The 16193-nt window shown below is 40.5% G+C and overlaps 1 protein-coding gene across 1 annotated transcript; it reads right to left on the reverse strand.

The window, feature by feature from the left end:
* Window positions 1-697: 697 nt before the first annotated feature.
* LOC133457110 (NUAK family SNF1-like kinase 1) lies at window positions 698-14896 on the reverse strand. Its single transcript, XM_061736006.1, has 7 exons — window positions 14399-14896; window positions 7936-8056; window positions 6907-7058; window positions 5658-5723; window positions 3933-4052; window positions 3480-3612; window positions 698-3343 (listed from the first exon to the last, which is right to left on the reverse strand). Exons 1-7 carry the CDS (start codon window positions 14723-14725, stop codon window positions 2157-2159), a joined length of 2106 nt encoding a protein of 701 aa, XP_061591990.1. The 5' UTR covers window positions 14726-14896; the 3' UTR covers window positions 698-2156.
* Between the last annotated feature and the right edge of the window lie 1297 nt (window positions 14897-16193).

The following is a 16193-nucleotide window of genomic DNA, read 5'->3' on the forward strand; positions in this document are numbered from 1 at the left end:
AGAGGAGCTCATAATGCAGAAACAATGGTGAAATCATCCGATCAAACAGTGGCTTTGTTTCCTCTTCAGCACTGTGCAAAGCTTTACGTCCAAAGGAGCAGCATTGAATCTAATAAGGTTTGAGGGGATTTCATGAGCCATTGCCATTGGAGACTTTGGTCAGTGCACTGAAAAAAGCCTGGGGTTACAAGGTTTTTAACTGACTGTGATCTCCATTAGAGAGAGCACAGGCCTGCAAAAACAACAGCACTAAGTCTTAGACCCTGTAAAGGAAACAAAGGGGTAAGCGGTCATGCATCTTGGCCACTGGAACACTGCTGCTTACATGCTTTTCAAGCAGTATTTTAGCAACGTTGGTTTGAAGTGGATCACTCAAATGTCTGATACAAACCTTTTTTGTCCTTTAGTTCAGTGTTTTGCTTTTCTTGTTGCCGTTTATTAAAGTATAATAACCATAGTAAAAGTAGTCTGTGGGATAAAATAAAGATAGAAATCAGTGTTTATGGAGATAAAAGAATTGGAAAATAAGTAAATGGATGGTTTGATGTCTTGCCTATGAGGTGTCCATAATGCTCAGACACAAGAGTTGGCAAAAAAGGCTTTTGAATCTGATGTCTTTTACACTCTCCCCAACTTTAGTTTATACGAGGTATGTGCTGTTGCTTTTTTTTTGACTCACCAGTAAAGTACCAGAATATGTTAAGATTCACATTTATTTCCCACCAACAATTATGAAATAGTTGATCACAATAAACAGAATCCACAGTTCACATCACCTTAAACTGATAGCAGTGCAGGTGGCATTATGGTAAAAAGCAAAGTGGTCAATAAATATCTTATTCATCGTGTGTGCGTTGGTGCAAAAGAGCACCAACTGTCCACAGTACAACACTGTTAGGAATAAATGTTCTTTATAACATTATAAATTACCTTTTTATAGGGTGTACCCCACCTCTCGTTCAAACATAAAGTACAGGTGTGAAAGCAGAACATAAACATATACCAGCTGACAGGTCTGTTTAATATAGCGTTACATACATTTGGTTGTCAGTGCATCAACAACCACAGTCACTTCCGTGAGAACCTACAATCCATAAACTTTCCAAGATGTTGGAGAAAAAGGAATAACAGAGTTGAACAGTAAAACAGATGCTCTTATGTTAAAATGTCTTCACAGATCTGCCAAAGTGTCCTTTAATCTTCTTACAATTACATTTGAGTGTGCTAGAAACTATTTATTAACATTTATTTAAGGCTTATAAAAGATACAAAGTGTTTTCTAAGACATCATACAAAGGTTTAGAAAATAAATGGAGAAGTCTGTACTCTGGATTCCCACCAAAAACAGAATTTAAATCACAATTCAGACAGGCTTTAACACAATACGAATATGTATTTGTTTTCATCCACTACTGTTATATGTGGAGTTAAATGTCAAAACATAACTGATAGACACAATTAATTATCCATAGCAGAAAAAGGATGCAACATCAAACCAGCATCAGTGTTAAAACAGTGTGGAAAAAAAGATGGACACATGAAATTCATTATATTTATCACAATATTTATGTATATTTTTTTCAATGATCCTCACATGTGTTAAAAATCGAGTTTCCCTTTCACTCTGCTGTCATTGATGCGTGCATGATGTAGTGTTGACCGCTCCTTAATTTCCCCTGTTATGTTTCTCTTGTTTTGCATCTAGAAAAAAGGATGTTGATGGAAACAAACGTGTCTTTCCAATGATGTATGGATTTGAATGTCCAAAATGGGGTTTAAACAGATCACAGCATTCAGACACACATTTTCAAGGCTTATGTGAGCATAAATATCTAGTATCTATTGAGCAGGTGAGGTCAAAGTCAATCCGCTAAACAGAACATTCAGTCACAGTGGTGGATCGTGGCTCTCCTTTCAGTATCACTTGCATCCAGAATACATGTTAAGATACAGTTCAATTTCCCATTTAATACAGGCAAACATGTCAACAAATAGTGCTTTGAGAGTGCAGTACTCAGGAGGGGCAGTGAGCTTGAGATGCAATCTTTGCTAGAGTTCACAGTTCAGTCATTACAAGATCACAGGCACTGATTTATCACAGGCAAATGGGCATTAAACTCATTTGTTTTACCATTCCTTATATCAGCATTTCCTTTTTAACTTTTTAACTCATCGCCAACCCTGCCTGCCTTTATTCTGAGCTGCTCCAAGTCCTCCTCAGAGCTACAAGCGCCGTGCTGCATCCCCTTGGAGAAAACCTTGCGACGTGACTGGACGCTGAGATCCAGCATATCAAAGGAATCGGAGGAGAAGAGGCTGTCCTCACTCACCACACTGGAAGGGCGGCTATGGCGGCCTTCAGTGTCCCCTTTGACCTGAAGAAGCTGCTGCAGAGCATCGGGGAATACTGAAGGTCCTGAAGAGGGAGATGAACATGGGTTGTCTGGAAGATCCAGACTGCGAGAGAACTTGCCATTACGTTTAAGAATACCTTTCCGCCTCCTTACTGTCTCTGTGCGCATGCTGGGGCTATCGTCTGCTGCCGGGAGACATGTGTGCTGTTTGTGAGAACCCGACTGACCTGCATCACCCTCCTTAACTCCCACTCCTGAGCCCCTTCTCTCAGAGGATAAGCCATAACCCGACACTCCCAAGTTTTGGTTTTTCAGTATCCCCTTCTTTGGCATTTTGGATGAAGGCTGACTGAATGTAGAAGGAAGTGGAAGGCCTGTCAACAAGACATCGGCACGTGTGTGAGCAAGTGTCTGTGTCCGATAAGGCTGGGGAGCGGTGTTACACAACTGGGGGGAAGAGTTCTCCTCGGGGGGATTATGGAAAACAGAATCTAAACTCCTCTGATGCTTTAATATTCCTTTGGGTTTCCTTCTTTCAAAGGTGGAGGTGGAGGAAACTGAAGCAGAAGAGGCAGTTGCTGAGCCAACACAAGCTCCCAGTGCAGTTTGGGGAATTGCATTTTCCTTTCGTGACTTCCTGAGGCTCAACATTCCTCCACCTGCCTTTCCTCCTCCCCCTCCTGCCCCACCGTCTTTCTTCAGAGGTAAACTGAAGTAAAAAGCAGTAGGAGTGAGCTGAGAAGGACAGGAGAAGTCCGAGGACAGGCACCCTGGGTCCACGGTCATGTTGCCAGCTGTAGCTGCCTGATTCTGCCAGTCGATGTAGCGGGCCAGCAGGGGGGAGGGGCATTCTTGGTGTGGGGATGACGGACAGTCACACACACTCTCTTCATAACACCAGTTTACCCACCAGTGGTTGGCCACGTCCTCTATCGTGGCCCTGTCCTCAGCGCGCACTGTCAACAGCCAGTCAATGAGAGCGCAGGCATCTGGAGGGAACAGACCAGTTATTTATAGCGCTGGAGCTGACAAACACAATGTACCTGACGCTTAGCCAACCAATCACATGACACTCGTGAACGGAGAGATAACACTGACAGAGACGAAGACGTGATTAGGCTTTACCTGAGGGTGGGTTGGGTCTGCGATAGTGGCCTTTGGTGATCTGGTCTGTGAGTTTAGCATGACTGGTCCCATCAAACGGCATGCTGCTGTACACCAGGGCGTACAGCAACACCCCCAGCGCCCAGCAGTCAACCTGATGGGAAGAAAATGCTTCATTTTGCATGTTTTTTTTTTCCCCCACTATAATTTAGCATAATTAATCCAGATATGATTATAGAGTGAATAAATGTGGTGTCAGACTGATATTGATGTAAACATTGACGGTACTGGTAATTGTTAATATCATGGATTGTTATTTGATTGACACGGGTCAGCAGGAGCTGAATCATTGTGTAAATCCAAGTGAAGTATGGGTTCACTTTAAACCATTTCATCTATCCGTTGAAAATAATAAAGATATATCATGATCATACAGTATAATAATTCTATTTTAAGCTAGTGTTTTTGACCCACCTCTGGCCCCTGGTATGGCAGCCCCTTCACTATCTCTGGAGCAGCATAGAGTGGACTTCCACAGTAGGTCTGGAGCAGACTGCCCCTCTGGAAATTATTTGATAAGCCAAAGTCGGCCAGCTGCAGACAAACAACATTTTTTTGATTAAAAATCTTCCTACCAACAATAAAGACAAATACTATACTCCTGGAGGCAATATGTTGTGTGACCCCTGTGCCGTTTGGGCCTTTTAGTTGGAAAACTCAATAATAAACCCAGTTGATCAAGTAGAAAATTAATTAAAAAAAGGGGTACGCCAAACTGTAAACCATGCAAAAAAGCTTAAAATGTCATGACTCTGCCACAGCGCTGGAACAAAATACAACTCCAGCATGTGTATTTGGGTGTTCACATTTGTAGAGAGCACAGAATTCACTCCGGACTCGGATCTGGTTGTGTCCTTCTCAGAACATCCTGACAAACTGACATGAAGTGGGAACGCTGAGCCCCTTGTGAATAAATTCATCCACTCATTAACATACACTCATTCTCACGCCGCCTAGTTCTAGTCTAGTCTAGTCTTCTAGTTTTGCAGACTTGGTGTCTATGGGTGCAATCACAACAACTTTCAGTATTGCTAACTCTTCTGAAGAAGACAGAAACGGGCACCGTGTTCTGAGTGTTTACCAGTGAAAGAGTGAGCGAGTAAAGAGAAGAGGGGCCAGAAACAACGGGGCGCTCATGATCACGTAACGGAACAATCACTCACTCGAGGCTGCGAGGAGCCGTAAACAGATGCCTTCTCACTATCTGAAGAGATTATTAACATGCATGCCAGCCCACTATCAGAACCTCTGGTGTTACAAATATTTACCATGACAGCTTTACTTCCATGGCACACAGAAACAGATACCGTATGGAGAAGATAATATTGCGTACACAAGCCACTTCACAGTTATTATTTACTCAGAGGTCATACTCATAAATATCTGTTGACTGAACATGTTTTGTCATGCTGCTGTGAGCAGAAACAAAACGATCTTCAAGCTGCATGTGTGCATGGCATAAAAATATCCCAAGTATTCTTCTCCTAAAAGGTGCTAGTCTCTATTAATAGTGAAGCTCATTATAAAAAACTGACTGGACTCAGTGTTTTACACAACATAACCTCTGTTCTTTTTAAACAGCTATTGTGCATGCATATTGCACACATGCATTACTTAGAGCTTTGGTCATTTCTGCAGCAGATGCTGTGGTGATTAAGCAGGTAGTGAATGAAGGGCTGCTGAGAGGCCTGTGCATCAGGTTTTGATTTAACAGCGTGCATATAACCCTCCGACAGGCCCTCGTGCCAAGATCACCATTGGATTCTCTGCATTCCTCCTTTGGCGATGGTCAGCTCCCATATATGGACAGCAATATCCAGACGAGGCAAAAATATCCTCTGGTTTATTTTGTAAGACCTTGAACTATGTTTGTTCAGGCACAGTGTGCAAGGTTTACGGGAACATTATCATTATGTGGGAAGAAAGTGCTCCATTGTATGTAGTACATACCGCAGTATGTCGCCAAGTGGAAAAATCATCCACTGTTTGATCCGTGAAGCTTTATTCTAACAAATCAAACTCAGAATCAGTGTTAAACTGCTTCCTTGGATATATAATTCACAATATCCTTAAGGGTATATGCTTTGGTTCTTTTTCCAGCATGATTGGCATTATGGTATAAAGGTTCATTAGTCTTACCTTCACATTCAAATCTTGATCTAAAAGGATGTTTTCCAGCTTGAGGTCGCGATGCACAACACCATTCTACAAGAGAACAAGAGACGCACCATGAGGTCCTGTGCTTGGAGAACCTCCAGAAAGATTTTCAGACAAAGGAAATGCTTTGTTGAGAGGACTCCTCTAATGATGTTTCACTCCCCTGACGGTTTTAAGCACCTGGAAGCAGACATCTCTGGAGCCTGCCTGGTGAAGCAGAACCAGTGAACACTGAAGATCCAGTGGAAAGAAAGGTCTAATGCTGGATCAACTGTGTCCGCTGGCGCAAAGTGAGCAGTAATTGAAATGAAAAGAAAAAGCCTGAATAGATAAGTGGCCACCCAGAAAGCTATGATGCAGAGAAACTGTTTAAAAGATGTGTCTTTCGCTCATGAATTACATTCTCTTCAGTGCACTTTTGCAGAGGAAATGAACAATGAATTCAGTTCATATTTTACCCAAATTTTCTAAGTCTACATATGCATTTCTGTAGGTGTATACGCAGAACAAGGACAAACTAAATATATGTGCATAATTGAAACTTATTGTTCATTCTTCTCCTGAATTTTTGATAATCTCTGTGTCCCCTGAATAACTCTGAGGCTCATTCAATAATTAATCCATTGCAGAACATCCATATCTACTTTGAGACAATATTCAAAGAGTGTAAGAAAGCAAAATCCAGCTGAGTATCTGCAGGAGCTTGAAGATAATCTAAGCATCATGTGTGGGATTCGTGAACAATTATAAACAACAAATAAATACAAACAAACAAACAAATAAACATCTCTGCAACATTCAGCACAGCTGACTGTCAGACTCAGGTCCTCACAGAGACTTCTCATTAATAGGATTTATGCATTTCCTTCATAATCCAGCTCTCTGGCACAGCTGTCGATTTCATGTACTCAAGAGCAATAAAAACAAAGAAATCACTAAGAATGTTCTCCTTTGCCAAGGCTTACAGTAAACTGGACAGAGGAAGTTAAATATGTCAGTGTATGACTGTGAAGAACAACAAAGCTTAATGCGCTCTTAACCCAGAAAGATCTGAACACTGAAGTCAAGTTTTTTCTGTGGCATTACAAATAGGATTTTGTGGATTTAGCAGCACAGTATTTGCTTATGCTCAATTGAACATTCTGCACGTGCTCACATTTGTTGCCTTAGACTGAATTCTTGTGACACATTTACAGATGTTTTAGCACGTTGTGTTGTGTTTGCGTTTGACCTTGTGACAGTAGTGGACAGCAGATGTGATTTGTCTGAAGATGCTTCTGGCTTCTGATTCTGGCAGTCGCCTCCTCTCCTGTATGTAATCATACAGCTCTCCTCTGCTGGCGTACTCCATCACTATCACAATCTTATCCCGGCTCTCGAACACTGTCAACACAGTTACACATGGAACATTTACAGTCTGGCACTATGCATATTTGTTTATATACGACTGAGCAGATGCCTGATGTAATCATTAAAGAAAACATGAAGGGATGTTGTGTGTTATGTGTTTAATGACTGCAAAACAGAACTTGGGTGACTGGATGCTTTGAGTGGACCTTTTTTGTATAATGTTTTTGAACGTTTGTATGTCTTTGTTTTCAGTAGGAATATCTCTGTCTGCTTTTTGTAAGTCTCTATCTCAACTTAATTGGACGCATAGATGCCTCAAACTGGACTTTCACAAAGTTTCAAAAGTAGAAATCTTCCCAAACTGCTCCCTAGTACACTCACACTCACTTGGCCATCGCAATTTGCAAACAGTTTAAGTTTAAGTTATAAAATGGCTATAATACTTATTTTAGTAGTTCCATTACATTTAGCAGACACTTTTATCCACTGCGACTTACAAAAGAGGACTATGATCAATCCGCAGTAACATAGAAAAAGCACAAAATAGGTGCAGATTGATTTCTTTCAATATTTCATGGACAAATAGAAAGGTTTATGACACAGGGAATTAAGCCATATCAAAGATTTAAACACACAAGGAAGGGTTAGTTAGAGTTAGTTAATTCATTGCTGGTTTTTGTCTACAAATGGGATTTCAGAGTATTGCCAACATAATCCCTTATCCCTGAGTACAGCGCTGCTGTACTGTAAATGCTGTCATGCGCTGGAGGATAGAATTCAATATAAATTAAGCAGCATTTGTTTTGTCGTGAAACATTCTTTCAGACATTTTTCTGGTAATGAGACAATGGAAGAATTCATTATGATGTTTTGCATTTGTGTGTGATTGTGTGTGTTTTTGTTATCTTACCCTCATGGAAGCGGATGATGTTGGAGTGTCTGAGTGATGAGGTGATCTCAATCTCTCTCTGAATATGAATTCTGTCCAAGTCATCGATGATGCGCTCCTTCCGGATTGACTTGATCGCCACCTTCAAACGAATATGTGCACATAAGTATAAACATGTTCTAAAAAAACCTCAACTCACATATGATAAGTTTACGACTCAAAGTGGATGGTTAGCTACTTTAAAAGGCTTAGACATTTTTTTTACGTTTTTTTTTTTTTCCAAGGCAATTTTATTTGGCCAGAAAAAGGCACTGGGTCATTAAGAGAAAGTCATTCAGTTATATTTTGTTGCCCATCATCACAGAGGACACAATGCCGGCACACAGACTCCTCAGCACACTTATTACTTGGCTCACTTTCTACTTTATCTTCTCTTTATCTTCTTCAAATAGCGCAATTAATTTAAAAAAAGCTGATAAATAGGTACATTTCATGTATCCATACATTAAGACAAAGACATACAGCACATGGACAGGGTTTATACAGTTACTACATACATACATGCATGCATGCATGCATGCATACATACATACATACATACATACATACATACATACATACATACATACATACATACATACATACATACATACATACATACATACATACATACATACATACATACATACATACATACATACATAAACAAATATCTGGATATATTTCTAAGTGATTTAATACATTTTAAATGCTGCCTCTCTTCAGAGGCAGAAGGTTGACAGCTGCACTATTAATAATCTGCTTCTTTAATCTAATCTAATAAACCCCAATGTAAACCCCCAATCCCACAAAGCACATGCACCCAAACTGATTGTTATAGAAATGGCATCATACAAAATAAAAGAAGCAGGCAAACAATCATTATTGATGATGATTCATTTAAAATACAGTGTTTTAAAATGAATGATGGTGAGATGAAACAGAGGTGTGGTACAACATATGGGTACAGGACTTATTTTTGAGGCTGACATCTAAATGGACGTCTGGTTGTGCTGCTTATTATTTCCTAAAGGTTCCCTGTTTTTGAGCTGGCAACCTCCCAGAGGTCGCTGCTACTTCATTCTCAGCTGCTGGAAAAATATCTACGAGACGCTGGGAGACACAATTCACACGCTCCCTCAACTGTAGGGGTTATGCAACACAACACAACACCAACACACTAGTGACTTACTGGGACTTGCCTGACCTTTTATAACCGATTTGGATTCAATTCAATTAAGGAAAATACATTTGGAAATACCATGTATTTCCTATAATCAAGCATGTGCAATGCATGAGGACAATTTCCCACATCAACAGACTTCTTCAGGTTGGAGGCTCTGGCATAGGTTTGCAGCTGTGGTGCATTTATGACCTAAATAGCTGAAGCTTTGTGAGGAAGTAATAGGGAAAGACGTAGCATAGAAGGTCGCTTGACGAGAGCACTTAAAGTGAAGTGCTCAAGAGCCACATAAAAATCTAATATGATCTTCTTTTGTCCATATTGTCCTTTTTAAACAAACTTTATTAAATGTGGCCAACATTTTGTGGGATCTTGCTGGTAGATAAACACACAAAACAAAATAAAGTAGCCGCACTGATAATAATAATAATAATGTGCTTCTATAGGGATTAGCTGCAAGTATGAGGAGGGATGATGCTAACAGAACAGATGAAGAGAATGGATTAAGTATGCAAAAGTATTTGGACTTACCCTCAACATAAACCCTGATTTATCACTTAGACTTTATCATCAATACAAAGCTGAATCAATGTAACTTAGAAGCATACCACAGAGTGTAAAAACACATTCTTGTCATTCCTTACCTTTCAAAGTACAGAAGGACCCCCCCCCCCTTTTTTTTTAAGTGCACGTGCATGTGAAGGAAGTTTGTTATGAGTGGGCCTGAATGATCTCACCAAAGTCTGTACAAATATCCAAAATAGGTCTTTTGCAAACAATGACTCATTGTCCATCTGAATAAAGTGCTGTGTGTGAAATATCCAACTAAAAACTGTTGCTTGACACATGCAGAAACCTGATTGTCAGCTGGTCCGACTGGCTGAGGCAACCAAAAATGATGAGATCCAGACAAGATCTTCAGCAAAGAATTTTCTTTTTTGTATTGATTTTGTTGGCAGCACATCTAACATGACATACAACCTGTAACACTGCTCCTCCCCAAATGAGTTCTTTTCTCTGTTCACAGGGGAACATCGAGGGTAATGTTCATACTCAAAATAAATCAATAAACTATTTAAACATAACCACATATGTGCATCTTTATTTTCTCTACCTGTTCCCGTATGCTTCACTGTCATTTAACCCATATGAGATCGTAACGGCGGCCAGCTGTTACACTGAGTATTTACAAGAGTGAGTCATGCAGAGGTAATCAGAAATTCTCTTTTTTACTTACTAAGGAACATGTACAGCAAGACCTGCAGGCCATGTTCTCATACAGCTAATACAGATGTTCAATATGTACCCAGGGATGCAAGACCAAACAAATCTGAACAGCTACATTCCCCTCCTTATTTTCACCCCTTTTATATTAATTCCAATAACTAGACTACTGTAGATACCAATTCTATGTTAAACAACCCTATTCCCCATGATTTGATAGGTGAACCACTTTAGGCATTTTCTTAGTGAGTGTGGCTCACTAAGCCAAATTTACCCTGGACTCCACCGCTCAGCTAAACACAGAGCCTTAAGCTGTCCTTTTCATAGCCAGGGACTTCAGAACTATGGCATGTGTTGCTGATGGGGAACTCAACTAAATAATTAAAAGTAGTAATCTGAGATTTTAAGAAATATGTATTGTTCCTCTAGCTTAGAACTGGATCACAAGATTCTGCTTTAAATCAGAGAACAGATTTTTACTCTCATAGCTCCCTGTTCTATGTGTGCGGTTTGCCCAGCATCACCTTAGGTGCAATGTGAAAGAAAAACTTCGTTTGTGCTTTCTTTGGTGACGGTATTTTCAGATGAAGACTTTCAGACGTCCATGCCCTTGAAAAATAGTCAATTTCCTATCAAACTTAAAAAAATTAAATAAAATTAAAGTCAGATCACTAACAGATTCATAATCTTATTTCGGCATTAGGCAGCAATGATTGGTCGCATAATTGATGCAAGTCATTATGAAACTTTGCTGACGGCGAATGTCTAGCATTAGTGTGTTGTACGAAGCTACATAAATGTCACAGACAAGCAGGTCTTTACCACTCAGAGGCAAATGTTTATTTGTTATTGTAATGCAGTATCGGAGGTGCAGGGGTTAGAGGAGCCTTGCTGCTTTGTAGTGGCCTGTATGATGCCGAGGACGTCACTTGCAGTGCTCTTATATCTGCATCTGGCTACTTCAACCATCTTCGGCCCGTATCTTCTGAGGTCGGTGTGCTACTGGTGAGTTGTTTGCATGAGCCATCATGAACAGCTGTCATCTCCACAGCAGCATTACAGTGAGCCACGTGGGGGGGGCATGTCAGAGAAAAATTGCTGACGAGTCGACAAATTGAAAAATAATCAACAGATTAGTTGACAACCAAATAAATTGTTAGCTGTAGACCTATTTGTGAGTTGACTAGAGTATATTAAGATACTTGAGAGAAAAAGGGGAAAAAAACGGTGCTTCTTTCCCTCTCAGTCTGAAAGACTGTTTCACCTCATGTCAATGCTAAAAAGAAAAAAAAAAAATTTGCTTCATTCAGGAAGCAATCAATGACTCCTTTGTGAAATGTATGAAAGATTGATGCCCTACTGCTAACTTCCTTCGGAAGTCCCTTTTACATGGGAGATCGCATTTGCAGCAAAGGCATGTAATGTGATGAATTCTCCGCGACATACGCCCAACAAAACTGCGCCAGACTTATTTTTAATGTGTGCTGACAGTCAGCCCTTATGTACGGTGGCATAAATAAATAATGAAAGAAAAGGAAGCACTGCCAACATGGCAGTTCAAGAGCAATGCTTTGTGTAGGAGTGAAAACGCTGCCATTGATGTGAATAGGGTTTGTAAAAGTATAATATGAATAGTTAAGTAGTTTAGTGAGTCATAAGAGCTGGTTACCAGCAGCATATACTCTTCCTCCATACCTTTCCAATGTTTTGTTCCAGTGTTCTTTTCTGGGTTAACTATGATTCAGGGACTGAACTTAAAACAGCAATTTCCTTTCCATTTCAACCAAGAGCAGCAGTGAATACCCGCCATGGATACACTTTGATTTGGATATGGATATGATGATATGGATACACTTAAAAGATGATTAAAGCTGCCACTAAGACCCTGACTTTCATCATCATGCCCTCCCTTTCCATTTCATCCTCTCCATTAGTAATGTTCAACCCAGCAGCTACTTAAAATACAAACATTTTTTTTCTGGGACAGTCTCTAGTCAGCTCTTTAATCTAAAAGCTTCTGCCTCCTCTGCTCTAAAACTGTCTCCTCCTCCCCAACCTCAAACAACAGCCCCCTAGCCTTGTTTCCAAAAATAATGTCCGTTTTGTTTCAAAGAATCCTTGGTATGCGCTGCCTAATGGCACAAGGAATTCAGCATTTTCCCCTTGTGCTACCAAACCCCTTCACCCTGTGGACACACACACACACACACACACACACACACACACACACACACACACACACACACACACACACACACACACACACACACACACACACACACACACACACACTAAAGATCTGCACTCCTCCATATACTGTATATCCTATTCTCAGTCCTGTATCTGTTCTTTCTCACTGGCTGTCTTTGCTTTCTTTCCATCACAGATCTAGGTCTTAGAGTTACACAGGGACCAACAAGCAGAAAAATCATGAAAGTCTGATTATCCAAAAACAGTAACCTCCATTGCCAACTGTTTGTTTACTAAAAGGACCGAAAGCAAATTCAAGGCCGATGAAACCTGAATTTGTGCTCAGATCATAAGGGAGTGAGGGATTAAGGCCTCACAGCAGACATAAACCCACCATTATTCAAACTAATCTGGCGCCAGACTCTGTTTTTAACCCAGATATTGACATGGCAAAATTTGAGTGGAACCTTACACTTCCATGTATGTATGTGCTTGTGTATCTGAGTATGTTTCACTGGGTTCCTGCTTAACTGGGTCAGACTGGTGTTGGAGGAGACCTATTGTTGTCAGTTTATCCCCTTGTTCAAGTGCTGAGTGAGTCAGACAAAAGGCATCTCAGCCTGGCAGCACAGGAAGCAAGAACCAGGCTCAGCACACCACACAGAGACACGCAATCACACCATCACACATACCACCAAGAGGTCATCTCCACCTCCAAATGAATATTGAATAAGGAGGGGGCGAAATTCCAGGCAGCTTGGCACACAACCACATAACTAATTCAAAGACATTGCAGATAAAAGCACAGTCAACAAAAATGTAACTTTTTGAGGGACAAAGAAGATTTAAATAAAGGTTTTAAAACAGAACAATATTTAATTCATTTCGTGTTCCAGTTTAAATCAGAAAGCCCCCAGAAAAACCATCTGGGTGGTCAGTGGTGGACAGTAATGGAGTAAATTTACTTGAGTACTATACTTAAGTACATATCCAGAGGATTTGTACTTTACTTGAGTATTAGATTTCTTTGGTACTTATTACTCTTACTTGAATACATTTCCAAGACAAATATTTTTACTTTTACTCAAGTAAATTTCTAGGAAGGCTGAAAAGTACTCGTTACTTTCAGGTCTGCTCTTTTTTCTTCTTCCCTAAAATCCTATTTTTAGACGGATATTGGGAGACAGGCACGGAGACAGACAAGACAGACATTGGGAGACAGTTTGTTATGCTTTAAATTGCTATATTGTACTGGTACATGTCCTTCCTGTAAAGTTAAGTGACTTCAACATTGAGTTATTGAAAGCAGAGATGTAGTTTTTTGTAAAGCAGTGGTCTTTGAGGGGGATCCAGACTTAGTTGGATGGTGCAGGTTCATTTGGTTTCAGTTCATGATTGTTAATAAACTCTGCATCATCTGCTGTCCTCTATGATCCCATTCATTTGATTTGTTTTTGGTGTTTCTGCAGGTTTTATATAACATTGTGGTTCTAAAAGCAGCACATCAGTGCAGCTGGTTTCAAAGAGTTAATTCTCAGAAACAAGAGTTAAAAGATCCTTAAATTAATTTAGAAAAAATATAGTAATTTACTGATGTGGAAAATAAGAAATTTACTCTTACTCTTACTTTTACTTAAAGTAAATTTAAAAGCATTTACTTTTGGATACTTAAGTACCTTTAAAAGCAAGTACTTTTCTACTCTTACTCGAGTAATATTTTGACTGAGCTACTTTTACTTGTAACGGAGTAAATTTTGACCAGTAGTATTTGTACTCTTACTCAAGTACTGGGGTCGAGTACTCTGTCCACCTCTGTGGGTGCAAGTTCACCAGCAGCACATCACTCACCGTCCTGAAGCTCGCCTTCTCCACCGCTTTCTTCACTTTGCCGTACGTGCCTCTCCCGAGCGTCTCCATCACCTCATAGCGGCTTTTCAAGTTATGTTTGTGCTGGTGCTTCTTGACTTCCAGCGGCGCCGCCGCGACACCCGCTGCCCGCTCCATCGTCGCCCCCACGTCTGCGTTTCCCCGGCAGGGACGACGGCCGTCCATCCCGCGGAGCTGCTCGCCGTCCTGCCGGCTGCTGCTGCTGGACGCCGCGTCCTGCAGACAGCCGAGCTCGGAGAGCCGGCCGGTGTTCATTGCGCCTCTGCTGTCCAACTCCCGTCTGCCCATCCTCTCCGGTCACAGCGCGCACCTGTCAGCAGCAGTCTGAGTCTCATATAAAACCTTATCAGAGCAGGTTCATGTTTATGCTGAATGCAAACACGATCAGAGAAGTCATCTTCGTGGCAGCCGTATTTGTTTCTCCCTGTGCTGTGGAAAGCAGCAACAGGAGACTGGAGAGATGGGTGGCGCTTCCTTCTGACCGCTCTACATCTCTGTGCGTCACCGCGCGCCTGGCATCGCTTAGGGCTTTCAGTTAGCAGCCTGAGCTGCTCAAGGGTTCAGATATAAGGCATTCTTCTGCTGATCTACCACAGAAGTCTACGGAAGAGTATTAGGGCCAGGCAGGAGAAAAATAAAAATAATGTTTTAGAGGAGGATGATTTTTTTTTCATTAGGCTATGCACTTCGAGAAAAAAGTCGAAATGTTGAGAAAAAAGTCAACATTTCGTGAATAAAGTTGAAATGTTGAGAAAAAAGGCGAAATTTCGACTTTTTTCTCAAAATTGTATTTAAACATTATTCTCAACATTTCGACTTTTTTCTCGACATTTCGACTTTTTTCTCGACATTTAGATTTTTTTCTGGAAATTGTATTTCAACAGTATTCTCGACATACTGTATATATTGTATCCCAACTGTATTTCAACATTAATCTAGACATTTCCACTTTTTTCTCGAACCTGTATTTCAACATTAATCTCGACATTTCGACTTTTTTTTCTACATTTCGACTTTTTTCTCGAAATGTTATAGGGCTTGGTCACCAAAGTGCATTCTGGGACACGGCGGCCTTGTTGGATGCCTCGTGAGTGTAAACAGTGTAGTAGCAGCGTAGTAGCAACAAGTGAACAGACGGAACACAAAAAAAAGATGTTAAAATGCCGGAAAAGAACTGGAATTTACCGGGATACCTTAAACAAGGAAGCCAGGGACCGGTATTTGGAGAAAATAATGATTATTAACGGTTTGGATCCATATGAAATCCCTATTAGTAAGAACTTACTGCTGCAGTTCTGCACAACCGGCGTCTTCAGCTACCTTGTTTGTGAGTGTTTGGCAGCTGCTTTGGTAAATGTTTGACTCGCCATGTGTTTCAATAAATTAGTAGCCTATAATAGTACAATATACAGTACATGTTTTGTATTACTCTTACTTTTTTCTTTTCTTTTTTTTGACTGCTATATTATGCGGAAGAGGCTCCAAGGCGTGAGCAATATTTTTGTTTTCCTCATGGGATTATTTTTTTTCCTCTGCAGCTACAAATAGAGTTAATATTTTTTCCTCAACAAACTAGTTTTATCTGCAGATTGGGGTTAATCACACCACAGAGAGCTGGCCAGCAACCCGTGTGAATGATCTGACCCCGGTCGTTATGAGTGTTTGTTTGTGGTTTAATAAACCCGTGTTTTGATCCGACCCCGGTTTGTGTTAGTGTTTGTTTGTGGTAAACTGTGGAAGGTTATGTTTGGTCGTT

This window comes from Cololabis saira, chromosome 12 (assembly GCF_033807715.1).
Source record: "Cololabis saira isolate AMF1-May2022 chromosome 12, fColSai1.1, whole genome shotgun sequence".
Lineage (NCBI taxonomy): Eukaryota > Metazoa > Chordata > Actinopteri > Beloniformes > Belonidae > Cololabis > Cololabis saira.